This window comes from Parathielavia appendiculata (assembly GCF_033297405.1).
Source record: "Parathielavia appendiculata strain CBS 731.68 unplaced genomic scaffold N657scaffold_1, whole genome shotgun sequence".
NCBI lineage: Eukaryota > Fungi > Ascomycota > Sordariomycetes > Sordariales > Chaetomiaceae > Parathielavia > Parathielavia appendiculata.
The window spans coordinates 1,557,616-1,584,129 of record NW_026944220.1 but is presented as its reverse complement, the minus strand read 5'-3'; the positions used below and the strand labels follow the sequence as shown (position 1 = coordinate 1,584,129).

Here is a 26,514-nt window from a genome sequence, read left to right as displayed (position 1 = left end):
GCAATTCCATCAAACTCAATCCTTACGACCCGATTGCCGCCGATTTTCTCTATTCCTAATGCTTACAGACAAGCCGGCCAGCTACAGCCCCTTGACGATGCTCCGCTCATCAAACACATCCTTCACCAGCCCGGCAACACATCCCTCCCGATCCACCGGCGCCATGGCGTACGTCGACTCAAAAGCATGGATACTCAGCTGCCCAAAGAAGGGCCTCAGCACCTTGGCCACTAGTTCATCCTTCCGCTCCATGCTGACCTCATCACTAATCCCGCCCGGCGTCCCAAGCAACGGCCGTCGGTGACCGCTAGACGATCCCACAGCAGAAGCTTGCACCGTCGGAGCACCCTCCACGCCCCCAACAAACCCCAACCCAACCGCTCCCAGCTCCTCACAGACCTCATCCACCAACGCCGCGGGCTGGTACCCGCCGCTGCCCCCGAACTGCGGCCTGTACACGGCATCAATGGTATCCGTGACAAACAGCCACTCATGCAGCTGGAACTCGTCCGGCGCTACACACACCAGCAGGTCCAGCAATTTGCACGCCTGCATGACCGACGCATTGCCGTACGTATCCGACGCGGTTGAGTGGTCCGGCGCGACGACCGACGCAATCGCCGCATGCAATTCGGCGTTGATGACGGGCCAGAGCGGGGCGAGATGGACGGCGCTGGTGCGCAGAACCAGCGCGCGGAGGAGCATGAAAACTTCTGCGCGGGTGGTCGACGACGGCGAGGACGTGGCCGTCGCTGTGAGAAGTTCCGTCACCTTCTCCGTGATGGCCGGCAGGTCCGCGACAAAGGCGTCGGCGGCGCAGGCCAGGATCAGCGTGGCCAGGCGGCGCAGCGTGAGCTGCGTTTTGCGGTCCGCCTCGAGCCGGGCCGAGGTCGCGCCCACGCCGAAGACGATGCCTGCTGTAGTGGGCGGCGTGAGGCGCGAGAGGAGGTCTGGCATGCGTTCCTTGTCGGCCACTGTCCATTGCTTGAGGAGGGGCAGCCAGCCGGTGTGGACGAGGGGCAGGCTGGAGGCGAAGAAGCGCGCGTCATTGAAGGCGTCGGAGAGGTCTTTCTTCCAAGACTTCTGGTTGTTCGGGAGGCGCGAGAGTTCTTGGAGGAGCGCGAGCATGGTTTTGGAAACGGTGTCGGGGAAGGATTTGGAGCGTAGCGCTGGGCCGATGACGGTGGTCGAGATGGCGGTCGCGGCTGTGAGGATTCGGTCGTTTTCGACCAGTATCTTTGGGAGGTTGGGGACAATGCTAGCCAGAATGCCGACTACATCGTCAGCCCGCTCAGCTGGTAATCTGACCACTGCTGATTGCAGAGATGCTTCACTTGGCCGCTTCTCAGAGAGGTTAGACGACCCTGAACTTTCGAAACTGGCCGGGCGAGCGGTGAAGATGGCCGTGAGAAGGCGCAAAAACAAGTCCTGAAGACAGTTAGCACATTTACAAGCAACCAAACAAGCTGGGAGGCCTACCGCCAACTCCCGGCGCATCTTCCGCTGCTCCCCGAAATTGGTATTGTCCACCTTCTCGCCCAGAATTGCCGCAAACTCGAGCAGGCTCGGCAATGTCTGCCGGTGAGGGAACGGGTTCGCGAGAATGTCTTTGAGAAAAGCGGTACAGTCCTGCCAGATCTCGTCCATGGTGTCGTCCTCCAAAGACCGAGTGTAGTCCACCAGAAAGATCACGAGGTCCGTGTCCTGCAGTTCAATGGTAAGCGTCGATCTCCTCGACGGGTCTAGCGCGCCCGGGTTTGTCCGACTGTAAATAGCATTGAACATTGCCGGGATGGTATGCTTGGGTCGTGAGCCGTCCAGCGCCGGGAGGAGATTGAAGACCTCGGCGGCCTTGGAGACATTGGCGCTGTCCAGTGCACCCCGCCATATCCCGATCACCGTCTCCAGGCACTCGAGAGTCTCGGCGGCAAAGAGATGCTCCAGCAACCTCCTCGCTCGATTCCTCATTCGCACTGATGTGTAGTTGAGGGATGCCCCGGAAATCGCATCCTGCCCCCTCTCATCGGTTCCTTGTCCCCAGGACCATATGGTGAAGCACATGCGGACGGCATCTTGGAAAGCAAGCAGGACGGTGAGTCGGTCGTTGGCTGTAGCGCTCCGGGTTTGCGGCGCATCCGACGAGAACACGCCCGACACCATGTTGCCGAAGAAGCCCTGAGGCTGGTCTGGACTCTTGACAACCTGGGCCCTGGCCTCTTCAGCCAGGAGCCTGTCGTGTCCGTTGGCCAGAACCTGCTCAAGGCCGTTCAGAAGAGAAATCAACGTGGTCTCGGGTCCTACAGCGCCGTGAGAGGGCGTCTCCTCCGAAGACCGGAACAGGCGTTGGAGATTGCTGAAGGTGCTCCCAATCTGGCGACAAAGCGTCTCCACAAGGGGTATTAAGACCTGGAAAACAGAATTTGTATAGAGCGGGAGGCATTCGGTGAGGAATCCCACCCAGCTGTCCAGAACAGGCCTACTGCTTGGTGAGCTGAGGCCAGCGAGGATACATTTGAGCAGGGCAGGCGGAAGCGGCGGTACAACCATGTGCTTCTCGGCCAGGGAGACTCTGGAGCTTCTTGGAGCTTCGAGGTGCGCCATACGCTTTTCGTGGGTTGGTGAAGCAGGAGGCTCAGCGGGAACCAGTTCCCGGAGCTTCAGGGAGGCATAGACAACATCCAGGAGCAGAACCTGGACGTAAGGGTCAGGGCCTTTGAGAGACTGCTGGAGCTTCTCGATCAGGACAGTCTCGAGTTGTAGTTTAGCAAGCTGCTCGGCGAACGGATTAAGGAGGATCTGGTGGAGAAGGGTCAATGCAGCGCGATGCAATTGCGTCGCCCTTGCTTCTGACTTCTCACCGGGGACCTCGATGTGAGCCAAGCATTGCAGGCAGACATGGAGGAAAAACTCTTGAAGTGGCATGTCGGCGTCCATCCCAGCTTAAGCCTGTTCGTTAGAACACGCACAAAACCAACAAAGTAGGTATGAGCGGGGCTCACTGATTACTGAGAGCGGCGGATGGAGAGATTCCGAGCGTCCGAGCTTCCTCGCGAGGATTGCCCAGGCTGCTTCAGGCGCCCAGCGTAAGACATTGGACAGGGAACGGACGAAATAGAGCGCCAAGTTGAGGTCGTCACTGTCCCTGTAGTGAGACGGGCTTGGCTTGACATCTTGTCGTCGCCGAAGGAAGGCTAGTTCTGAGAATTTCGTGATGAAGACGGAAAATAGCCTGTCATCGCTGTCAGCACAAGACAAACGGTATGGTATTCCATTCACTCACTTGTCCAGCCCGTTGAGTGTGTTGAGCCAGGTCTTGACGGTCATGAACAGCTGTGTTCTCTCATCGGCGAGCGCATCCAACATCAGGAATAGTGGCCGCGTCAGCATCACCTCGTAGTGGTCCATCCCTGCGATGCGAGCCAGACCCTTAACGTCGCCGTTAGTTGCCTTGGACCCCCTCCGCTCCAGCGCAGACGGATTGTCCTGCAAGGTATGTGTCCAGAGTACGGAGAACCTGCGGCCAGGGTCGGCAGGGCGCTGGGCGAATGTGCCCGCTGTGTCGGCCTCAAGCATGAGAGAGCAGATGGTAGCTTCAATATCCCTGTTTGAGGGTGTAAGTGCGCTCTGGAGTAGCCAAAGACTGCGGACCGCCTCAACATGATATTTCGGTTCTGATGCCGAGAGATATACCCAGGCATGGCGTACGAGCGGTACGACGAGATTTGAGAACTCAATAGCCGTTATCCTGTTTGTCGCATAGGTATGCGATGAAAGTGAGAGGATGGAAGAATAGGTGATGAACGGGATGGGTTCATCGGACTCGAGGCAGTCATGGAGCGCCGCAAGAAGCTTGCTTGTGCCGAAAGACAATGTCTCTGGGAGCTTTGAAAGGAGCAGGACGAGGATCCTGCTTTTTGCAGCTATCTCCGCACCTGATTCCCTCCTGCTCAGAGAGGAGCAGTTGAGATCGCATGCCTTCTGTAGGAGGAGCTGGGCCAGATTTTGTGGGCCAAAAGGGGGCGAAGCGGCTTCTAGGTTGCCTTGGTCTGCAGTATAAAATGTCCTGATTTTTTTGAGCAACTCCATCTTCGGAAAGGAGGCTGCTAAGATCTTCAAGTCAAGCGGCGGCGTTGACTTAGCCGTGATTTCCTTCGGAAATGCTCGTTCGGGGACTAGCTCGAGTAAGCTGGCTGCTGTGTTCAGAGCTGCCTCCGACAAGTAGGCATCCAACGGAGCTAAGGCGTCACTGGGCTCGTCATACACCTTCGTCTCTTCCATCATACACAAGATGGACAGGACAGCGAGGGGCGCGTGGATGGTGATCATCTCCTCTTCCCTGACATTGAAATGCGTCAGTATGAACTTGACGAGGTCCAGTTTGTCTCTGCGCTCAAGGACAGAGAGATCTCCGGGACCGATGGCCTGGGCCATCAGGGCCAGTATCTCGCCATAGATCAACCCGCTTTCGACGCCATCGAAGAAGACGCTAGCACTTCGGAGAACTTCAGTAAAGTCGGCCTTGCTCGCAGACTTGCCATCCTTGAATTTCCTCACGCTATCCACGATAGGGAGGAAGAGCTCAGGCACAACCAAGCCGCCAATCTCCCACCTATCCATCAGGGACAAGCAGATGCGGTACGGCCGTGCGCGTTCCGCTGGGTTGCCGTCGGTGTCCGACTTGATCATGGAAAGCAAGGCCCGCGTCAACGGCTGCAGGCCAAACTCCTCAAAGTAATTTGTCCTCGAGGAGAAAAAACCAAGGTGGTGGGTAGAGGTGGGGGTAGGAGAGTCCAGCCCACCGTCATGTTCAGCGGAGGCAGGTGGCTCGGGGCCGAGTAGCCAAGACCACAACCGCCTGTTCAGACTCATGTCTCGCCGCACCGTGACACCAATGGCCGCCCTTAAGAGGAGCTCAAGATCGCCAGCCTTGGATTTCTTTTGCAGGACCTCGGAGTGCATCGGGAGGTGCGTGACCAGCAGGTCAAGGTAGCCACGCTGGATGAGAAGCTGGTCATCGGCGAGACCAGCGGCAAAGCAGCGTATGAGCAAGCCCGGCTCAGGGGATGTGACCAGTTGAGAAAGCTTAGCAGACGTCGTGGTGTCGGAAGACGCCGTGGACGACTCGGGCTGCAGTGCATGGCCCAAGCGAGGCAAAAACCGCGAGAGGTAAGCGAGTGCGCCAGTTCTCCGGGTGTGGCCAGTTATTGAAGCCAAGAAGAAGCATTGCCAGAAGAAGTCGTCCCCTGAGGAGTGCGCCTCTGTGAAATCCTGGCTTTCAGGAGGGCGGATGGCGGCCTTGAACCTCTCGACAAGCCTGAGAGTACGGTCGAATTCCTCGCTCGTCTCCTCCTCCAGGCCTGGTAATAGAGCAAGAATGACAGATTTCATGGCTGGACGCAACGACCGGGGGTGCAAATCCAAGAAATAACGCTCAAGCAGGTCCAGGAAGGGGGCGCGGACGGTGAGCGAGGCGAAGGACAAGACCGAGGCAAGGCCTGGAAGATATAGACGCAGGTCCCGCGATAAGCCATCTTTGCCAATGACGGAGAAGATGTAACTATAGACTTCGATCGTCTTTTGGTGAACACCTGAGGGGAGCGAGGGATTCAAACATTGCGATAGTCGCTTTGCGACGATTTCCTTAGCAGGGATGGTTGAGATGGACGGTGGTCGGGCCTGCAGCGCCTGTTGTCATGGGCAGCGAAGCAGATTAGAGTTGCAATTCCACTCTAGCATAATCAGATAGGATAGCGAGAGCCTACCTTAAGTAGACGGTTCAGGAACGAGATGTAGTCGGCCCATTCCTGCAGCGCTGTGTCGAAGAGCGCCAAAGCCCTTTCGATGCCGCTCGCATACTTGCGGTAATGTTTGTCTTTTGGCGGTGTGTCCTCTGCATTGACATCCCGTAGCGTCAGTGCTGATTCATGACCCGTGAACTAAGACAGGAAGAAAGCACACCTGTCCCCAAGTGGTTCCGCCACTGCCGCGGCGCAGGCGAGTCTCGGCCAGAGCTGTCCGGAGGAGAAGCTGAACGGCGCCCGGGCTCAAGCGCCATGGCTGAACAGGAATTGTCCCGATGCGTGCTCGTTTTCCGGGATCATTGCCAACTCGGATCCCCGGATGCCTGGGTCGGTACTGGGGAAGCGTGCAGAGCACTGCGCGAAGCTTCACAACTGCGAGAATGAAAGCTGCAACGTCCACCAGTTGCTCAATTGCGAGATGGCTGCAAGGCCCCACCAAACGCATGCGTGTGCCTCGAGGTCAAACCAGACGGAAAGCGTAATACGGAGTAATAAGCGCTCTTGATTCGCTAGGTTGTTCCCGTAACGGAAACTACCCGGCAACCTGGGGAGCGACGGGACAAGGCTGAGACGCGCCTGATGTCTGCTCGTCCGGATACACACCTTATCTTATCGGTGCTACTTGTCGTCATACCTAGGTAATCCATCTTTGACGGTCCGCAAAGCTCTCGGGTTCCCTCTGACCAACCTGATTCTGCCGTATCAATGGATCGGTGATCAATTGAATCATTTCTTTGCGTTCCGCTGACATGGGACATCTGCGCTTCAGAAAACTACAGGAGGGCGCTTAATTTTTCTGGGCACCAATACATGGTCACATACGATGCGGAGACGGACCTTAAGGCGGTGTATCGACAATGCCCCCGGAAGTCGACGCCGAAGACAACAATTGCGGCGCGCACGAGGTAACATCGTCGCCAACGCCTCCGCCTCTCCCACCCCGTCGGAGACAGCCAAGCGAGGGTCCTGTCCAGGTAGCCCCTTCTCAGTCGAAGCCCACCACAGCCCTCTCCTCCATCGACATCTCGACTCTATCTTTCCCAGACGGTTCTCGCGGCACCTTCTCCACGAGCGCAACTCGCGCCGTTTCCACCCCGAATGCCAGCGGATATGTTACTCCCAGTCGAGATGCGGCGGCAGGCAGCGACCTTGCCGATTCTATGAGCGTCATGAGTTTCGCGCCGACAATGCGACCTCATGGTGACCTCGCCAGCCTAGTAGCCGGCGGACTCAACAGGAAGAGCCGGGCCTGGAACTTGTTGAGGTCGCAGACAGAGACTGTTCCGCCGTTTGAACGTATTGAACTCGGCGCCGCTGGTGGCCTAGACGGGTTTGAACGAGAGTTCGACGCGATCCCAGACAACGCAACCGACGACGTCAGGCTGGCCATTTTCAAATCGAAGATGAAGCACTACATGATCCTGTCATCTGCGGGAAAACCCATATACAGCCGGCACGGCGATTTAAGTCTCATCAACTCGTACATGGGCGTGGTACAAACGATCATATCGTTCTATGAAGGGGCTGACAACCCTTTACTGGGTTTCACAGCTGGCAACGCACGATTCGTCGTTTTCATTGAAGGGCCCCTCTACTTCGTAGCCATCAGCAGGCTAGGCGAAAGCGATTCCCAGCTCAGAAGTCAGCTAGAAGCCTTGTACATGCAGATACTGTCCACCCTGACACTTCCCACGCTTCAGAAGATATTCGTTCACCGCCCGTCCACCGACCTGAGAAAACCCCTGGAGGGGACCGAGTCGCTGCTGTCTTCTTTGGCTGATGGCTTCACCAAGGGTTCCCCTTCGACGCTTCTTGGGGCGCTTGAATGCCTGAGGATGAGAAAATCGCAGCGCCACGCAATCAATAACGTCTTCCTCAAGATCCGCAGCGAGAAGCTACTCTACGGACTCATCGTGGCCGGAGGCAGACTGGTCAGCGTTATCCGGCCGCGGAAACACTCATTGCACCCAAGCGATCTCCAAATCATCTTCAACATGCTCTTTGAATCAGGTGGCATCAAGGCCGGAGGCGGGGAAAGCTGGATTCCCCTCTGTCTCCCGGCCTTCAACAATCGCGGGTACCTTTACATGTACGTGAGCTTCTTTGACGAAAGACCAGACACAACTTTTCCGTCCGAGTCGTCGCAAGAGCCCGGTGCATCAGACAACGATAACAACGGGTACGACGGCGACGACAGCAAGGAGGAAGACGAAATCGCCCTGATTCTCATCTCCCCGGACAAAGAATCGTTCTACGACCTCAAAGAAATGCGCGACAAGTTCGCTGCCCAGCTCACGAAAACCGGTTACCTCTCCCTCATCCGCTCCGTCGCCGCCGAAGGGCGTCCCAAGATCCAAGCCATCGCCCCGGGCACCCAGATTTCCCATTTTCTCTACAAGTCGCGCGCAAACGTGCAGTTTTGCATGTCCTCCTTACTCGAACCCCACACAGCGCCATCATCATCAACAGCAACAGCGGCGGCGGCCTCGGACACCGCCGACAAGATGCTCGCCCGTCGGCGGCTGATGACGCTGTACCATGAGCTGCACGCCGCCATGCACGCCAAGCACGCGCATCTGAAAGTCCTGCATGCCGTGCGCGAGGACGCGGCGAGTCTGGCGTGGATCACGCCCGTCTTTGAGTTCTACTGCATCGCGGGGCCTAATGTCTCGCGCGCCGCTATGGCGCAGGGAGCGAATCGGGTGATTCAATGGGCCAAGAGGGAGGAGGAGCGGTTGTTTATTATTGGCGGTGGGGTGTTTTAGCGGACGTGTGTTAGTGAGAGAGGTAGTTGGTGGTGATCCTTGGATAGATGCTGAGTCACTTGTCTGCTCTGGCCATGCACAGCCTGTCTGATATACCTACCTGGCTTTTGTTGGAGCAGACCTTCGGTTCATGCTCTCGTCATTAAAATATACCCTTTGTATTAACTATCTTGCTATGTTAACAGAGAGAATGACGAGAGCAAATGCGGCACCCCCAAGAGTTTCCATGGGGAGCATCCCACAACCCAGGTCCGGAGATCCTAAGCGCCCGTCCAACCTTGTATCCGACAAGAAGAGACTTCAAAGGACTTCGAGAGACAACGGAACAACAACGAAGTCAGCTTCTCACAAGGACAGTGGCCAACCGCGATGTCCCCTGGCGATACCACCGACTCCTGGGCTCATTTATTCAACACCGCCCTGGGCTCGTCGAGTCCGGGTCACCGCTTGTCTGGCCCTCCCAATCCACTTCACCAGACGGCCTGGGAATCTCCCGGGATGACGCCGGCGTGTTCTCTTCGTCTCGGCAACACCCCGTGTTTCTTCGGCCTTGAGATTCCCAGCGGTGATTGGGCGCTCCGGCTGAAGCAAGCGAACCTCCGTCAGCCTGGCCTCGAGATCCGGGAAGCGCTTCTTCAGCCGACGGAGGGCTTTGCCATTCATGTGGTCGATGTCGGTGAAAAGTAAGGCGAGAAACTCGTCCTGCGCTGCTCTCTTTGCGGTAGTAGACCGGGTCTTGTCAAGGTGCATTCCGCTGCCACTGCGTTGACTCGGCTGCAAAAGGGTTGTGACTTTATTGGTGTGTAAGTCTTTCTCTTCGTTACTTTCGGAATGGTACGTACGGGGCTGTCTGCTGTTGCGTTTCTCGAGAATCGGTTCGGAGCTTGAGTTGAGGCTGTTCCACGAAGAGCCCGATCTTCCACCCTTGGATCGCCGCGCCTTGGCCAGAGCGCCCCTCGACACCTTCAGCTTCAGCTTCCTGCCGCATGACTTTGGGTTTTCGGGCCTTTCTGCCGACCCACTGCTCGGAATCCCGTCTCTGGCCGATTGGCAGGTGGAGGGCCTAGCTGCCGAAGTTGGGCTTCGGGCAGAGTTGATGCCGGGCCCAACTTCGCATCCGTTCATGTTGGTAGAATGGACAGCATCGTCTCCTTTGTTGTCGTCGATTCCAGCCTTGGCATCCATTCCAAACGTGATGGTCAGACTCAGGTGCGCTTGTAACACGGTGGGAACGGGGATCGTGAGAATCCCAGCCTTGCTTTTCGATCCCAGAAACCTGCCCACTTGACTGTAGTCATCCATCGTATCCAGAAACCATGGAGTGACGGCAGGGGAGCCTCGTGGGCGGTTCTCTAATGGCATCTAATGCGGTCGATTTAGCTCCAGGCCCGCGCCATCCACGCTGTCGGTTCAAGGGACTGGATCTGATCAACGCGGTCCCGTGAAACAGTCTCGGTGCTGAGGCTGACAGCCGGTCCTGCGAAGAATCTGGCAGCGTGCTGGTAAGGCCCAGGGTCGAAGTCTGACCACCTACCGGCACCAGGAAACCATCTATGGTGTTAGGACGGCGTCCGGGAAACGACGTTGCCGCCGTTCTTAGTGAGGAAGGCGCTAGTGGTTACGGACGTAGTGGAATCGCCGCGGTCCTGCCGAATACCCCGAGTTCTTTACCGCAGAAGCGTCCATCTTGCCGTTACTGCATGCTTTGGAGTTTTTCACCGAGGGAGAGACGTTGACCAGCGCCTGTCAACCTTGGTGGAAGGAATCAAGAAAACATGCCATCAAGAAGTGATGGGATACACTAGGGGCGCCAGAAGGCACAAGCTGTCGTGAGATTGAAAGCAACGCTCTCCATAGTAGGCAGAGATTCAACGGATAGCACCGACTCCATGTGTGAGCGAGGACGCAAATGAGAGACAACAAAGATTATGCGCAGCCTTCGGACATGGAGAGTCAAGTAATTCACCGATCTTATACCCACTGACTTCCCGACACGGAGCGTCCAGGTTACAAACGGTATGCGGTTATGCTTCCCGTCTGCCGGACAATCCCGGCCATTTTCCCATGAAGGAGCGGAGCGATTGAGATGGGCCCGGGATATGTAACACGGATCATCGTGCCCCTTCCGTGCTGACTGGTTCGAGTAAGGGCCCGATATCCCGAGTTCAGGACACGGGTCCCAAAGCCACGAGGAATCCAAGGCGTCCAGGTATGGATGGATATGTGGCCTTTGGTGGCAAGTGAAACCTCACAAAAGCGAATCGCAGCCAGATAAGCTATGCTTTGTAATGCGACAGAACAGCTTGGAGAAATTGTCTGCGTGTCCTGTGGCAACGGTCCGCTCTTCAATGCAACTTCGTCTTCAATGTACGGAGCTCCTAGTAAGCTGATGAAAGTTGGACGACAAGGCCCAGTCTCGCCAGCTCAGGCCACAGAGCGGTAAAACCGATCCGCATTTGAAGTTCGCCTCATTGCTTAGAAAGGGTGGGGTTGAAGGTGTACGAAGTACAACTGGCACTGTACATTATACCTAAGCTTGTTTGTTTTCAAGGTATCCTCTGATTTGAAAAGTTGGATAACTACCTAAATTGATACATGGTTGTCGCCACACCAACTTTGGGGCCTGAGTAAGGCACAACAAAGGTTTACCAATCAACAACAAAACAACAAATTTTCAGAGATCGGATCTTTCCGCCTGCTTGAGACGGTCAATTCATACTGTGTAATCCTCTTGAGACCCCGGCCAGAAAGATGAACCGATGCACTACCCCACCTCAGCGTTCAGCAAGCGCGCGCTGGCCGCCAAGGATGGCTAGGGCCTGAGTTGCGGAAAAGACACCTGTTCACTCGACCCTGAATGTTGCTTTGCCATTGATACAAGTACCGGGACTGGCAATCCTGCCCTTGGTTTCTTGGGAGATACCGTTACAAACCTCCATCTTCTTTCTCATCTCAGGGGCCTGTCCACATACCTGACTCGGTGTCGTTTGGAATTCCATCACTTGGCCTCCTCAATTCCTTCTTTTCACCGTCCTTTTCTGCCTTTAAATAGCCCAGAGTAAGTGCCCCCCTTCGTGCCGCTGTCCCTGTTACACCTCTTCCCTTCTGCTCCCTTTCGCTTTGCGCGGCAGAATCCCGTGTGCTGTGCATCACAATCGCCTTGTCAAACGCGGCAGTCGGCTCACTCGCTCTCTAGAAGAGGAAAAATCAAAATGTACAGGGCCCAGAAGTTTGCCCTCGGCCTGCTCGCTGCGGCGGCGGTTGCCACAGCCTCGGATGTCGTCCAGCTGAAGAAGGACACGTTCGACGACTTCATGAAGACTAACGACCTCGTCCTGGCTGAGTGTACGCCCTACATCGCATCTTCACCAGCTTCCCGCATACTGACGAGTCGTCTCGAATAGTCTTCGCTCCGTGGTGCGGTCACTGCAAGGCCCTCGCCCCCGAGTACGAGGAGGCTGCCACCTCGCTCAAGGAGAAGAACATCAAGCTCATCAAGGTCGACTGCACAGAGGAGACTGACCTCTGCCAACAACACGGTGTCGAGGGCTACCCAACTCTTAAGGTCTTCCGGGGCCTCGACAATGTCTCTCCCTACAAGGGCCAGCGCAAGGCTGCTGCGTACGTGTCCCAGCCAACGATTCAATACAAAGCCATTTTTAACAGACTCGCAGCATCACATCCTACATGATCAAGCAGTCCCTGCCGGCCGTTTCGGAGGTCACCAAGGACACCCTGGAGGAGTTCAAGAAGGCCGACAAGGTTGTTCTTGTTGCCTATGTCGATGCCGCGGACAAGACGTCAAGCGAGGTCTTCACCAAGGCCGCCGAGAAACTCCGCGACAACTACCCCTTCGGTCTCAGCACTGACGCTGAGCTGGCCGAGGCCGAGGGTGTCAAGTCCCCCGCCGTCGTCCTCTACAAGGACTTCGACGAGGGCAAGTCTGTCTTCACCGAGAAGTTCGACGCTGAGGCGATTGAGAAATTCGCCAAGACGGCTGCTACCCCGCTGATTGGCGAGGTCGGCCCCGAGACCTACTCTGACTACATGTCGGCTGGCATCCCGCTTGCCTACATTTTTGCCGAGACTGCTGAGGAGCGCAAGGAGCTCAGCGACAAGCTCAAGCCTATCGCCGAGGCCCACCGCGGCGTCATCAACTTCGGCACCATTGACGCCAAGGCGTTCGGTGCGCATGCCGGCAACCTCAACCTCAAGACCGACAAGTTTCCCGCCTTCGCCATCCAGGAGGTCGCCAAGAACCAGAAGTTCCCCTTCGACCAGGATAAGGAGATCACCGCAGAGGCCATCAAGGCTTTCGTTGACGACTTTGTTGCCGGCAAGATTGAGCCCAGCATCAAGTCTGAGCCCATCCCCGAGAAGCAGGAGGGCCCCGTCACCGTCGTCGTTGCCAAGAACTACAATGACATTGTTCTTGACGACGAGAAGGACGTCCTAATTGAGTTTTACGCCCCGTGGTGCGGTCACTGCAAGGCTTTGGCTCCCAAGTACGAGGAGCTCGGTGCCCTGTATGCCAAGAGCGAGTTCAAGGACAAGGTAGTTATCGCCAAGGTCGATGCCACTGCCAACGACGTCCCCGACGAGATCCAGGGCTTCCCCACCATCAAGCTGTACCCCGCCGGCGCCAAGAGCGAGCCCGTCACGTACTCTGGCTCGCGCACTGTTGAGGACCTCATCAAGTTCATTGCCGAGAACGGCAAGCACAAGGCTTCGGTCTCGGAGGAGGCTGAGGAGCCTTCGACGTCGGCCACCGAGTCTGCCACCGAGACCAAGTCGGAGGCTGCGAAGGAGACTGACCATGACGAGCTCTAAAGGGAATGAATGGATTTCATGTATTGTAATCATGCTTTTTTTGGGTTTGTCATTAGGGATCACGGGCAAGCGTAACCAAGGGTCCGTATTTCTGGGATTGGGTTTGCCAAAATACCAAGGGCCATCTGTCTGATGATTGATTGCCTGTGTGCCGATATTGAGAATGTGATCTGGTCGCCAGCCCCTTTTCTCTTTAACTCCTGCATGGTGTATAATCTTGCCGGCTCTCCCCGCCCAAATGTCCAATGCGGATCCCCAATTGGTTCCCGGCAACAAGGCCAGCTGTCGCATGCCCACCCCTGCAGAGACGGCCCGGGCCAGAAGTGACAACCGTCAGAGAGAGCACCTCCATGCCACCAATCGCCAAGACACCACTCGTTCGACTACCATAGTACATTACTGCGCCCCTTAACCCTTTCTTTCCTCCGACCTTCCTCAAGTCCTTCACGACCACAGCGCACGATTACCATGGCCTCAAGAATACTGTCCCGCGGCGCCCACACGGCCGTGATTTCGAATCGAACTGCGCCAGTTGTCCGCCGCAACTTCGGCACCTCGCCTGCGAGACTGGATGCTGCTGTTGCTGCTGGCGCGGCGCCGCCGCTTCCTGCGAGACGGCCTATTGGCGCGTTGAGGGGAGGGTATGGACTCCCATAGTACACCTCTCCCTCATTACTGGATTGGGCTGCCAGACTGACCAAGATTGCTTTTCCTTGCTGTAGGCTCTTCGGCTTCTTCCTCGGCAGCACCCTCGCTGCCGGCGGGGTGTATTACTACGCGATTCAGGAGTACAAGGCCTCGAACGATCTGCTGACTGAGGACATATACGTGCGTGTTTGCATTTGACATGCGTACCACCTTGCCTCATCCTTTTGTCTCTTTTGCTGCGCTTGGCTGCCTGCTCGACCCATTTGCGCTGCGTTGAAAATATAGTTTCCGGAAGAGACAATAGAGAGATATACAAGAATAGAGGGAGGGGATGGGCAGGGGTTGAAGCGTAATTATCTTGTTCTACCTACTCATCGGGATGGGACGGGGACTCTGCCCGCCTGGCCGGCACAGGTCTTGCTCTGAACAGGGCATTTCGCTGCGTTGGCTTGGTCGAGTAATCGCCTGCTTCCTCGCTTTTGGCGCGACCAGACTTGCTGGAGGGTATAGGCTGACTGGATGTGACTGACAGGCTCTCCAAAATGCGGTCGACCGGTTGAGCCAGTACGTGGAGACGCTTGAGCAGAAGATGGATGCGTTGGAGCGGAAGAAGAAATGAGTTACGACTTGGGCTGGAATGGACGGGCAGGGCGTGGACATATGGTGGCATTACGTCCATGTTGATTGGCATTGTATGTACATTTTCGAGAGTAGGAAGGCGAAGGCACCTTCTGCTGGGAGGCTGGTAACAAAGGCGTGATGGCGTGGAATTCATCTTCTAAACAAGTTATGTACAAACTCGACACGGACCTGCGACGAATGTGCGTGCCACTGTCTCAATTTACAGCAATGTGTGGCGTCTCAAATCTAGCCTAGAGCTCTCTGGAAGTTGAGCTCACGGTGCTTAAACGACAGGGCTGCTCGGTCCCCAAGTCATCGGCGAGGTGGATCCCGGCTCGGCCCTCTGCAGAAAAACGGCCGAAGCGAGTGAGTGGGCTGCATCCGCCCCACGTTCATTTTCACAATCAACCCCCAGGACATACGCCACCAGCACCATGAATAACTTTGGAGTCATCGAGATCGCCAGCACCACAACCAAAAACACTCCAGGATGGGCCTACGTACCGGACACAGGGCCCACGCTGTCAGCAGCGCTGCAGCCTACAAACCGAAAACGCGCCGCGCGCAATCTGCCAGCTCTCAGCTTGTCTGATCTTTCAGCACGCGAGGAGACGAGGATACGGAAAGATCTGGAAGCTCTTGACCGTGACAACCACCGTGATGTTCATATCCCAATTCCCCCGCGGCCGGGAGGCAGCAGAGGTATGTATGAATGGGTACCCAGGCGAGCGAACGCAGTCCTGACCAGCCAGCAGCCCAGAACAAGCACACCCCAAACGTGCGCAGGATCCTACAGTCGCAAAAGACCTTCGCCAACCATCTCGATGACTACCAAGCCATGCTCGCATTGGCGGAGAGCAACCCCACCGCTGCAGCCGCCATGACCGCGACTCAGACGAAACCGTCCACCCCGACAGTTGCTGCCTCGAAGAGCGCGTCCCCAGCACCCACAGCAGCTCCCGCCGCGGCGGGGAGCAAACGGTCAGCAGCAGCTGCGAAACGAGCTGCGGCAAGGGAAAAGGAGGAACAGGAAAAGAAGAAGGCGCGGCAAACACCCAAGCAAGAGCCCGAGCCAGAACCCGAGCCCGAGCCCAAACCGCAACAACCCCAGCAAGACACCGACGTCGAAATGTCCGATGCACCCTCAACCAGCCAACCCGCCCCGACCTCCGAGGAGACCCCCCAAAACTCACAGACCTACCCCCGCGAGAGCCTCATCCTCCCCCCCTACGCCAAGCCGCCACCACAGCCACACCCCGGAGACGCCGACCCACTGCTGGTCTCATACGTCCCGCCCTTTCCCTCGGACGATGAGCTCAGGGCGCTCATGACGGCGCCGCCGCTGAGTTATCTCGAGGCTCGTGCCACATGGAGCGAGGACGAGCGGCGCTACCCCGTGCGCGTCTTCTGCACCGTGTGCGGGTACTGGGGCCGGGTCAAGTGCATGAAGTGTGGCACGCGCGTGTGCGCGCTCGATTGTCTCGAGACGCACCGTGAGGAGTGTGTGACGAGGTATGGGCTGTAAAGGGTGTAACAGCGGGTTGTTTGGGAGTGAGTATCGGGGCTATTTTGAGGAGGGAAAAGGTCTGAAGGAGGAGTTGGGCCTTAGTGTTGGCGGAGATGCTCCGTACGGTTATGATACCCACTTTTGGTGTTGCTGAACATAGACGCAGTTCCGGTTGCTCCCAGCGAGTCCGTGGTGCTTGAGATTCGCCCTCAGAGAGTGACTGAGGGGCTTTGTGGAGAGATGACTCTGTCCGCAAAGGGGAAACTTGCTGCAATCAGCTGGGTTGACTCTATGCGCCCTCCCTACCGTTTATCTTTCTCTATGCTTGAGAGGATCTAGCTCTATTCGGGCAAACGGCAATTCCGAATCATGAGGCAAAGCACGCCCCTGGCCAAACTCCGTCAAAATCACCACCCAATACACCCATAAACGCTCCGACACCACTTAATACCAGCCAAAAATGCAACCGCTCCGCACCGACCCTTCGTTGACTCTTCAGAAACCAAAACAGATCAAACACTCGTCAACGAAAACCCGACATCCCCCCTCGTCGCCCCGCCAACACAGACCGCCTCAAAGCTCCCCTCAGGACATGCGGCGCGCGCAGCGGCCACACAACGCGTCCAAGGCTCCTTGGAGATATCAATCCCCGCGCCGCCGTCCCGCCCCAGCGCGCGGAGCGCGAACCGTGCCCTGCCGGACCGCCCCTCTGTCTCGGCCGGCGTGCCCGCGCATTTCCCTGCCGGTCCGGAGATGCCGCCGCAGATTGCCAGCGAGGCAGCGTACTCGTCGTAGAGGACGAAGTGACTTTGGTAGGAAAAATAAGGCTTAGCCTGCAGCATATAAAACATGGGGAAAGAGGAAGAGGCGGGGGTTAGTTACGTGGATGGGTCGAGACACTTGACGTCGCGGACTGTGTTGGGTTTGATTGGGGTCTGGCGGCGGAGGGAGACGGCTTCGTAGTAGGATTGCGGGACGGTGACACGGCGCTGCTGGTATTTTTCGTACCAGGGCTGCGGAGGGGCGGCGAGGGTGAGGGTGAGGATGGTTGTGAGGAGGAGGAGGAGGAAGGAAAGATGGTGGAACATGGTGAAACCGGGTCTGGCGTTGATAATGGAAAAGAAGAGATCCGTGAGATATGGACGGCAGTGGCGTCAAGCCTACCCGAACTGGTGTGAAGACAATGGATGTATGCACAAAGTCGAAGAGAATCGATCACAGACCGAGGGATGAATGGAGTGGTGATGCCAGCATCGGAGCACTGGCTATGGCCAAGGAAGATGGGAGAGCGAGTAGTCTGCTCTGCGCGAAGTGTAAAGGCGCAAGCCTTCAAGTAGATAAATGAGACGAACCGTGAGAGATGGGGGTTACCCCCCGGTTTTGAGCAGCATCTCGACTTAATCTTCACTAGGGAGTCCAGGGGAGACGACCGTTTGTTTCCACGACCCCTGCCAAGCCGGCCGCGGTCTTCAAGGTCAGCGGGGATCCGATCGACAGAGACCCGCAGATGCTTGTCACTGATGGACCATGGACGACCGACGACCATCAACTCGATACATGACGGAGCCGAGTTGCCCAAAGGAATGGATCATCTATCAATCTCCACCGGTGTGCTTACACCGATGGCTGGGGACACAAGAGTACCTCTGGAGTTCCGGCTATTATGCAGCCTATAGTGGGTCTATGTTTCAGAGTCTTCGATAGGGGAGCCTGGACATGGATGAAACAAGCAAGGGGAATGCGTTCTGCTCCTGATTGGCGGATTCGCGTCTAAGAGAAACGCAGAAGGTCCTGGGCGGCGCAAGAACTGCCGGGTTGGGAGGTCACCACCTACATACTTGAAGACGGTTAGAGATGGTTGGTGGAGCGTTGTAGGGGGCATCGAGAGCTCCGATGTCACCCGGATGAGTGAGACATTAACCTCAGGGGTCCAAGGCCACTCGCTCTCACATCCCCATCGAACACTGGTCATATGAACGGAGCTGACTGCTGATCGTAGTACGGAGTATGATCGACACCTTGGATGTCAAGACAGCCAGGACTGCACTTCTCTTGTTCTACAGGCTGTTTTCCAAGCTCCCGGTTGTTTCAAACGAATCATCAGCCTGATGATCCATCGGAAGTCCTGCACATAGCAACGAAGTGGTAGCTTATACACTGCTCTTGATGTGTAGAGCCGTTGGTAAACTTCCAGAGACCAGCCGTCAATAAACGGTGTTTGACAGCTCACAACTGCGCAGATGGTTGCTTCCGCTCGCCACACACACCGCAAACGCCGCAGTCACCGGCATTTCGGTACTGTGTTCCCTTGCAGGTCATGCTCTGGCATGCCCATGAATCCAACATGCCGTCCGATTCGAGAGTGTTGGCGCACATGGCGCAAGTGGTTGAACCAGGCTCGTTGGCGAATGTGCATGCTGGGCAAATGCTCAAACTCTGGACCGACGGCGCGTTTGTCGATATTGATGCGTCCGGCTCCGACTTGGTCGGCCTCTTGTCGGCGTTCGTCTCTGGCTTTTTTGGGGTCGTCATCGGTGCCAATCTACCTCGGCTTGCATCCGAGGCCAGTTTTGGTGGTGGAGGTGCCGGCTTCCTTATCCCGTAACTCTGCAACTCGCGCAGCTCGTCCTGGGCGTCCTGGTCATCCGGGTTCTCATCTTCGCAGACCTTGACCATTCCCCGGCCTTGGATATCGAGGAGCTTCTTGCCATCAATGTCAAAAGCGTCAGGACCTGATGTCAGGTCGTCTTCGTAGTCGTCGCCGCTCTCGGTCTCGGAGCCTTCGCCAACCTCCTCCTCCTTGACCTCCTCCTTTTTCTGCTGCTCGAACCGGGCCAATGCAGCGGCGGCCCGGAGTTCTCGCCCTCTCGCGCTCCCCGCCACACGCGGTTTAGACTTTACTGTCTTGCCCTTCTCTAACTTCTGCTTAATCTCGGCATCCCCGCCGAGGCTGACACCATTCGCGCCAAACTTCTTCAGAATCCGGCGCTCCTTTTGTTCTTTGTATGTCAACGTCCTTTTGGGCTTCCGTTTTCTTTCTCTGGAGCGATATGTCCCGCCGCAGAGATGCTCCGGAAGCGGTTCGCCGGGCGCAACAGTGTTCTTCTCGAACTCTCCGGTAGACAGCAACGCTCCGCGGCCCCAGAGGCCTTCACCGGTGAAGCCGCGTGACCATAGGTCCCTCATTTGCTCCGCATATCTGTTCCTCACAGCCCAGAAGGCACGCGAATGGTTCATCTGCTTGCAATGGGCCAGCCTGGATGAGATGTCAGTTTGCATCCCACGTCGTAGCATAGACGGAAACGAACTCGTGCATCATAACCATCTGCACATAGTGAAAGGGCAGCCAATGCCCGGAGCGGGCCTTGAGCACGAGCTGAATGACTTCGCCGGCATTGAAGTTGCGACCAACAAACTCCGGGTTGGGCTCGTACTCCTCCAGCGACATGACCGAGAGGTGGTGCTCTCGCATGATGGGCACTGCCATTAGTGTGAGTTAGCGAATTATAGCCTCGTTCCGGGAGGGGACCGCTAAGCTTACAGCACTGCGCTGCAATCCTCTCTAAGAAGTCCTGCGCGATGTTTTCATCCGGGCCCTTCAAGGACTTGATGAAGACGATGCGGTCGTTGGGCTGCGACCGTTTCGCGTTGAGCCGCTGGATGCCGAGGGGCATTTTTTTGGTGTTGGCGACTGGACTGGAGTTTTGGTATCTTAGGAACTCTGTTGAAATTGAGACGGCAAACTGGATGCAACAGAGATGCAGGTGCAAAAATGTTTGATGCAGATAAGGAGGGAAGATGGCGACGCCACGCGAGGAAATGGAATCGCGTTTGGGTACGCCTGCTCACGTGATACCCTTGACGATGAACATGCAGATGCCATTGGGAGGGACTATGAGTTTGTACGGTGCGGGAAAAAAAAAAAGAACAGAGAGGAAAAAGGGCAAAAGCCCACCGGCGTAGCCCTCTCCGCCGGTCGGAAAGAGATAGCCAGCTACGAAATTCTCGTGGGGGTTTATTTCGCGGTCCGAATGCCGGCAGGGCTTGGAGTCGAACTGGTGACTTCTCAGTTGTAGCCGAGAGGCTGACCACAAGCCGTGCTCGGTAACCACCGCTACCTGACCGTTAGGCCATTTTACGGTGGTCATTGGAGTTGGGAGATTTGGACTTCTACATATACTACTGGCTAGTGCTCCAGAGTATGGCTTTCATCTGAACACTTGCTGTCTGCCTAAGCCTGAACAGATGAGTGTGACAGTGCAGAACCGGGGCAACCACGTATCCTTCCAAGCCATCCCAACGCTCTACCTCCTCCGAGCACCACCTCCGGCGCCATGACCCGACTCGCCCCTATCTGCAAGCGACACAACCTCGCCAATGCCCGCCGCCTCCTGCTCCTCCTCGAGCAGCGTAATTTCCTCACGGCAGTCCCACCACTTCTCCTCGCTGAGCTCAAACGCTTTGGCCTTGATCTCCTTGATGCTAAGCGTCTCGGGCTGGATGCCCTTCCACCGAAGGCTCGTCATGAGAATCTCCTGCCACTCGTTGGACGTGCGTTGGAAGAAATCGCGGCGGGACTCAAAGGGCTGAGCAACATCGTTAGTACCGGAATCAATGCAATGCGGTAAAAGGAATGAGCTCACCCTTGGGTGCGGCAGTCCGTCATCCACCGTCGTAGCTGCCGACTCGGTCTCCTCTTCCTCCTCTGATGAGGCGGTAGACGGCGCAGTAGAGGCAGTATCCGCGTTCGAGACCTCGTCAGCCGCCTGCTTCTTCTTCCGCTTGCTCGGCGTGAACAGGTGCTCCTTGGGCGCCTCGTCCGCCATCTCAATGTCACCTTCCTCATCCTCCTCATCCTCGTCATACTCATACTCATCCTCATCCTCCTCGTCTTCGTCGTCGGATACCTGCGATCATTAGCAAGAGAGAAGACCGCCAAGTCAGAGACACTCACAATCCAATCCTCCACCGGCCGGCTGAAGATCTCCTTGCAACCGTCCATCTTCCCCAGATCGATGGCATACATATCGTCAAACGTAAACTCGCGATCCCCCTTTTCAAACGTGCCGCCATAGATGTACAGCACATCGTCCTGCACCGCAAGGAGCGCATTAAACCTGGGATGGGGGAACTCCATCCTAACCGGCATCTCCCTGACGGCCCTCTTCTCTTCCTCTTCCTCTTCTCGTCTCCTCCCCTCAACCTCCATCCAATTGACTGCATCCCCTTCATCGTCTTCCACCCCAGCCCCTGCCCTAAGCGCAGCCAACTGCCTCAACAACTCCTCCTCATTCTCCTTGGCCCTACCCCTCCGGCCACCGCCAACCCTTTCATTTCCCCCTCCACCACCACCACCACCACCAGCCTTTCCGCCCCTCGCCTTCCTCAACGCCAGCGGAAAGAACCGGTTCCGCTCCACATTCCACGCAAACAACCCGTTGAAAAACTCGCTGTCAATCCCCTCCTCGCTCTGCTCCACATCATGCACTCCGCCAAACAGGATCCCGCGTCCCTTGTGGAAGGCCATGGTCGCGCCGGCACGCACCGGGTTGGGCGCGTTGGCGGGCTTCTTGCGCTTCTCCCACCGGACCGTAGGCGGGGTTCCGGGCGGTGCTTCGGCGGGCGGGGGCGTGATGCGCAGGAAGAAGCAGTCTGTGTGGACCATGGGCCGGAGGACGTTTCGCTGTGAGCCGGAGCCGGAGCCGGAGCCGCCGCGGGTGGATTGTTGTTGTTGTTTGTTAGTCGGAGCGGTGGCTTTGACGCGCGAGTAGCCGCCGTAGAGGACGGCGCCTTGGTCGTGCGGGAGGAGCGTGAAGGAGGAGCGCGGCTCGGGTTTGAGTTGCGCCGGCGGGAGGGTTGGGCTGTGCCAGACAAAGTTGGTTGTATCGTATATCCAGAGGTCTGCCAGGTATTTGGTTTGGTTCGCCGTGTCTTGGAAGCCTCCGAAGAGGATGATATATTGCTTGAAGTAGGTCATGCGATGGCCGGACCGGGCGGGCGGGGTCTTGCCCTTAGGCTCGAGCCGGGTCCATTCGCGCGTGGTCGGGTCCAGTTTCCAGAAGTCGTTGTAGTGATAAAAGGTGCCCTGCTTAGGCGAGCTGAACTCGCCGCCGAAGAGGTAGACGGCGTTGCTCTGGTTACCGCCCCGGGTCCAGGCATGGCCACTACGGGGAAGGGGGGCGTTGGGAGAGGTGACGCAGCGCCACTCGTCACGGTCGATGTAGTAGATCATGAGGTCGTTGAAGAAAGTGGCCAGTGACCCGTTAAAGTACTCGCCGCCAAAGAGCAGCAGCTGGTTGCTGTTGGACGGGTGGGCCAGAAAGGTCGCCGCCGACCGGGCACGGGGAGGGGCATCGACCACGGTCTCGGTGATCTTCAAAAACTGCTCCTGCTGCTTTTTGTACTCCTCAAGCACGGCATCCAGGTCGACATCCTCGGCATCGCTGCCGTCAATCTTGGCGGCCTTGACCTTGGCCTTCTTCTCCCCCTTGGAGGCCTGCTTGGCCTTCTTCTCGGCCACTGTCCAACAAGGTCAGCCGTGTCATTCATATTAGGGAGGTGATTGTCAGAATTTGATTGGGAGAGTAGTTGAAGGGGTTTAAAGAGCATGATCACGTACGCTTGGCCTTTTTCGACTCGCTTTTCCCTTTCTTATCTTTTGCCATCTTACCGTATCGACCCGTGTTTCAGGGGCAGTTGTGTCAAGTCCAGTGGGGTTGCTTAAGGTTGCAGGATCTGATCGGGAGAACAAGGTGCGGAGAACTGTTGCACTTTAAAACATTTGTGAGGTTCGACCGTCTCCACTCACAAGCAGACAATGTATGCAAAGTGAAGAAACAAGCAAGTCACTTTCCAAAACAAACATACATGGTCTAACTCACTGGTTTGCGTATGGGATTGATACTAGCTTGAGGTCTCACGGGAACTTATCCCACACTTGGTTATGTTACTGCCCAAGCCGGCACGTTTTCCTCGTACATTTTCGACCACGTATCATACATCCTCCATCTTCATCATAGAGTATCAAGGCTCGTTTTAGCCTTCATCTGAACGTGTTCTCATCTAGTGTCACTCTTTAAAGATGGAAAGACCGGGAACCTGACCACAACATCAGAAGTTTGCTCCCGCCGTCCAGCTTCAATTTACGAACGGTATCCATTCTCCTTCAGCCAAGCCGCCACGTCTGCCCGGTCACGCTCGACCCATGAGATCTTAGACCGGATCGCGTCGAGACTCTGGGCCAGAGACTGGTCAAACCCGCTGGTGCTCTTGCCCTCGAAGAACTTCTCCACCTTAGCGAGCTGCTCCTTCTTGGTGAAGCTCGAGGTGAAGATGGTGACCATGGTGCCCAGCATCGACAGCGCCGGCGGCAGCTTCTTAATGAGCTCCTCCCAATTCTCCGTCATCCAGGCGAACAGAGCCTCGATTCCCTCGGGATGGCTGCGCAGGCCGCTGGTGGGCATGTAAATATCCTGGTCCTTGACCTCCCCGCTGAAGAGCAGGCCCAGGGTCTGCTTGATAAGCTCAGGGTCCTTGGCCCGCCCAAGGCAGCGCAGGGCCGTGTTGCGCTCATCGCTGTTGGTCGACGTCCGGTAAAAGTTGAGCACAGCATCGTACTATCTCCTGTTTAGCCGTGGACAATCGAACGCAGCGAGCACAAACATACCTCTTCCTTTCCGCCGTATTTCAGAGCCATGCTGAAGACGCTGCCTCTGATATTGGGGTGGATCGCTGACCTATCCCCTGCCATGAACTTTTTGAACATGTCCTTGGCCGCGTCAATGATAGTTTGGTCGCCGCTCAGGCCAGCGCTGCCGAACATCATACCCTTGAATTGCTGCAGGATGTGGCCGTCATTCTCCGAGAACTGCCAGCCCAACTCATGCGCCTTGGGGCTCACAAGATCGCGCAGGAACGCATCCAGGGCGTCACGGTCCGCCTTGTCCTCAAAGATCCATGCGCTCTGCACCGAAGAGACACGCGCGATGATCTCATTCCAGACGACAAACTCGGCCTCGGTGCTAAAGCCCCTAAGGAGGCTCAAAACACCCGAAGTCTTCTGGTAACCGGATGTGGCCAGAGCGCCAGCATCGGCAATCATGCCGGCCCTGTCCTCAACGCTCAACAAGCCCTGCCTCGCAGCCTCGCCCAGCTTCTTCAGCCGTTCCGGCGAGTAGGCAGTGCGGTACAAACCAGTGTGATTTGCGTTCAGCTTGAAGAATTCAGTGCTAGGCACCTCAAAAGTACCCTCCCGCTTATCCAGCGTCCGGGACTCGTCAATGCCGTCCTTGGTGCGAAGACCGAGGAAGACAGGGTAAATGACCTGGTCCTCCTCGGGCTTTGTGTCCCCGGTGCGGAGGAACCGGTTCTGCTTCAGATGGACAGTCTTGTCATCCTTCTCTGATACCGTCACCACAGGGAAACCAATGTGCTTGGTCCACACATCCATAACTTCCTCCACCTTTTTGCCGCTGGCTTCGGCAAGGGACGCCCACAGATCCCCGGTCTGAGTGTTGCCGTAGGCGTGCTTCTTGAGGTACCGCCTGACGCCCTCCAGGAAGGTCTCCTCGCCGAGGTAGGTCGAGATCATGCGCAGAACGCAGGAGCCCTTCGAGTAGGAGATTGCGTCAAAGATCTGGTTGATTTCGTCTGCCTTCTTCACAGGAACCTCGATCGGGTGGCTGCTCCGGAGCGAATCCAGAGCGAGAGCGCGCTGGAGGTTATCAACCACATATGACTCCCACACCTTCCACTCTGGATAGAAGATGTTGCAGGAGTACCACGAGGCCCACGTGGCGAAGCCCTCGTTGAGCCACAGGCCGTCCCACCAGTCCATTGTGACGAGGTTGCCAAACCACTGGTGAGCCAGCTCGTGCTGCACAACTTCGGCGACGCGCTCCTTGGTCGCCGCACCGCTGACCTTCTCATCCAGCAGCAAGTCGACTACTCGGTATGTGACCAGACCCCAGTTCTCCATAGCGCCCTGAGCGAAGTCGGGGATGGCAATCTGGTCCATCTTTGGGAGGGGAAACTCGATGCCGAAGACCTTCTCGTAGAACGCGAGCGTCTTGGCAGCCAAGTTCAGCGAGAACCGACCGTGCTCGATGTTCTGGCCGGGCGGCGCGTAGACGCGGACGGGGACCCGGAACTCGGTGGTTTCGATATAGTTCAACTCACCGACGACGAAGGCCACCAGATATGTCGACATGAGCGGGGACTTGTTGAAGGTGACTGCCTTCCTGGTGCTGCCGGTTTGCTCAGACTTGACCTCTGTCTCGGAAGCAACGTCCATGTTGCTCAGACAGGTCAAGTTCTTGTCGGCAATGAGCGTGACGGTAAACTCGGCCTTCAGGGAGGGCTCGTCGAAGCAGGGGAACGCGCGGCGGGCATCGGTAGGCTCCATCTGGGTGACGGCCAAGATGCCCTCGCTGCCATCGGGGTTCTTGTATGTCGAGCGGTAGAAGCCGGCCATCTTGTCGTTGAGCTGGCCAGTGAACTTGATTTCGAGCTGCGCCTTGCTGCCCCCGGGGACAGCATTGTCGAAGTCGAACTTGCTAACCTGCGTAGCCTCATTGTAGGATACAGTAGGTGACGAGCTGGATTCAGGTCAGCCAGACTGGGCCGGGTGGAGGACAAGTTGAAAGGGCAAGAGACTAACCTGACCGTGTTCCCACCGGCCGTGATCTTTGCATTGTGGATGTCGAGCTCGAGGGTGTGCAGCGAGATGGACTTCGAGTCCTCGGCCACGTCGAGGTCAATGACGACGGTGCCGTCAAAGGTCAGTTTGTTAAAGTCGGGCTCCAATGTGACATGGTAGTGTCGCGGGATGACGTTGGCGGGGAGAAGCTCCCGGGCCTGCACATTAACCCCACCTGCCATTTCGGCAGCAGCTTGTGTTCTGCACATGTTGTGGCGGCGGTACGAGCAGTAGCGAAGTGGTGAGGTGCGAAGACGGAGTGTCCGTGTATGTGAAAGCGGTCGATGGCGGTTCAGCAGAGAGGTAGGTGTTGTTGATGGCAAGACCGAGCAACTGCGGGGTGATGGGTTAGCTTCGCCCTAGCCCTGTGATAGCCAGACCAGGGGACCTCTGGGCGACCCAGGGGGGCTTCGTACCGTGCCAGTGATGTAAAATTCTTTGTCTGCAGCAATGTTCGAGTAACTGACCTCTGCGCTCCACGACTGACGGGAATAGAAAAACAAGAGCGAAACATGACGGAAGGAGGGGAAGAAGTATAAATGAGAGACAGCAGACAGGTTAATGTACAGTGGGCCCTATCGTACACGTTACGGACCTGCACTCCTCAGACGGAAGGAAGGCTTGCGCATTGTTTAAGATCAATAA

General features: G+C 56.7%; 10 protein-coding genes across 10 annotated transcripts; 4 read left to right on the top strand and 6 right to left on the bottom strand.

Moving 5' to 3' along the window:
* Nucleotides 1–81: 81 nt before the first annotated feature.
* On the bottom strand, nucleotides 82–6,195 carry N657DRAFT_686083 (uncharacterized protein; the record flags this gene model as incomplete). The annotated part of the gene is made up of 6 exons (XM_062796814.1): nucleotides 5,959–6,195; nucleotides 5,763–5,890; nucleotides 3,281–5,685; nucleotides 3,000–3,229; nucleotides 1,480–2,939; nucleotides 82–1,428 (listed from the first exon to the last, which is right to left on the bottom strand). The coding sequence occupies exons 1-6, from the start codon at nucleotides 6,053–6,055 to the stop codon at nucleotides 82–84; spliced, it is 5,667 nt and encodes a 1,888-aa protein (XP_062652343.1). The 5' UTR covers nucleotides 6,056–6,195.
* A 207-nt stretch (nucleotides 6,196–6,402) lies between these two features.
* N657DRAFT_639051 (DUF254-domain-containing protein) lies at nucleotides 6,403–8,772 on the top strand. Its single transcript, XM_062791701.1, has one exon. It carries the CDS (start codon nucleotides 6,659–6,661, stop codon nucleotides 8,564–8,566), a length of 1,908 nt encoding a protein of 635 aa, XP_062652342.1. The 5' UTR covers nucleotides 6,403–6,658; the 3' UTR covers nucleotides 8,567–8,772.
* N657DRAFT_29920 (uncharacterized protein) lies at nucleotides 8,769–9,847 on the bottom strand. The gene is made up of 3 exons (XM_062786672.1): nucleotides 9,692–9,847; nucleotides 9,409–9,641; nucleotides 8,769–9,357 (listed from the first exon to the last, which is right to left on the bottom strand). The coding sequence occupies exons 1-3, from the start codon at nucleotides 9,745–9,747 to the stop codon at nucleotides 8,972–8,974; spliced, it is 675 nt and encodes a 224-aa protein (XP_062652341.1). The 5' UTR covers nucleotides 9,748–9,847; the 3' UTR covers nucleotides 8,769–8,971.
* A 1,609-nt stretch (nucleotides 9,848–11,456) lies between these two features.
* N657DRAFT_639049 (protein disulfide isomerase) lies at nucleotides 11,457–13,551 on the top strand. The gene is made up of 4 exons (XM_062791700.1): nucleotides 11,457–11,624; nucleotides 11,763–11,911; nucleotides 11,971–12,187; nucleotides 12,241–13,551. Exons 2-4 carry the CDS (start codon nucleotides 11,779–11,781, stop codon nucleotides 13,394–13,396), a joined length of 1,506 nt encoding a protein of 501 aa, XP_062652340.1. The 5' UTR covers nucleotides 11,457–11,624; nucleotides 11,763–11,778; the 3' UTR covers nucleotides 13,397–13,551.
* Nucleotides 13,552–13,996: 445 nt separating this feature from the next.
* On the top strand, nucleotides 13,997–14,663 carry N657DRAFT_535338 (uncharacterized protein; the record flags this gene model as incomplete). Its single annotated transcript, XM_062787771.1, has 3 exons — nucleotides 13,997–14,037; nucleotides 14,119–14,224; nucleotides 14,577–14,663. Coding segments are annotated over 3 exons (234 nt in total), but the record flags the coding sequence as incomplete, so codon positions are not given.
* Nucleotides 14,664–15,099: 436 nt separating this feature from the next.
* On the top strand, nucleotides 15,100–16,190 carry N657DRAFT_629645 (uncharacterized protein; the record flags this gene model as incomplete). The annotated part of the gene is made up of 2 exons (XM_062790909.1): nucleotides 15,100–15,367; nucleotides 15,421–16,190. 2 exons carry the CDS (start codon nucleotides 15,100–15,102, stop codon nucleotides 16,188–16,190), a joined length of 1,038 nt encoding a protein of 345 aa, XP_062652338.1.
* A 500-nt stretch (nucleotides 16,191–16,690) lies between these two features.
* On the bottom strand, nucleotides 16,691–17,628 carry N657DRAFT_585698 (uncharacterized protein; the record flags this gene model as incomplete). Its single annotated transcript, XM_062789791.1, has 2 exons — nucleotides 17,055–17,628; nucleotides 16,691–16,979 (listed from the first exon to the last, which is right to left on the bottom strand). Coding segments are annotated over exons 1-2 (495 nt in total), but the record flags the coding sequence as incomplete, so codon positions are not given.
* A 301-nt stretch (nucleotides 17,629–17,929) lies between these two features.
* On the bottom strand, nucleotides 17,930–20,070 carry N657DRAFT_639044 (WLM-domain-containing protein). The gene is made up of 3 exons (XM_062791699.1): nucleotides 19,714–20,070; nucleotides 19,481–19,652; nucleotides 17,930–19,428 (listed from the first exon to the last, which is right to left on the bottom strand). Exons 1-3 carry the CDS (start codon nucleotides 19,844–19,846, stop codon nucleotides 18,399–18,401), a joined length of 1,335 nt encoding a protein of 444 aa, XP_062652336.1. The 5' UTR covers nucleotides 19,847–20,070; the 3' UTR covers nucleotides 17,930–18,398.
* Nucleotides 20,071–20,150: 80 nt separating this feature from the next.
* On the bottom strand, nucleotides 20,151–22,898 carry N657DRAFT_608079 (galactose oxidase). The gene is made up of 4 exons (XM_062790258.1): nucleotides 22,792–22,898; nucleotides 21,127–22,691; nucleotides 20,816–21,079; nucleotides 20,151–20,758 (listed from the first exon to the last, which is right to left on the bottom strand). Exons 1-4 carry the CDS (start codon nucleotides 22,835–22,837, stop codon nucleotides 20,477–20,479), a joined length of 2,157 nt encoding a protein of 718 aa, XP_062652335.1. The 5' UTR covers nucleotides 22,838–22,898; the 3' UTR covers nucleotides 20,151–20,476.
* A 416-nt stretch (nucleotides 22,899–23,314) lies between these two features.
* Nucleotides 23,315–26,051, bottom strand: N657DRAFT_629641 (uncharacterized protein; the record flags this gene model as incomplete). The annotated part of the gene is made up of 3 exons (XM_062790908.1): nucleotides 23,315–23,788; nucleotides 23,839–25,768; nucleotides 25,831–26,051. 3 exons carry the CDS (start codon nucleotides 26,049–26,051, stop codon nucleotides 23,315–23,317), a joined length of 2,625 nt encoding a protein of 874 aa, XP_062652334.1.
* Between the last annotated feature and the right edge of the window lie 463 nt (nucleotides 26,052–26,514).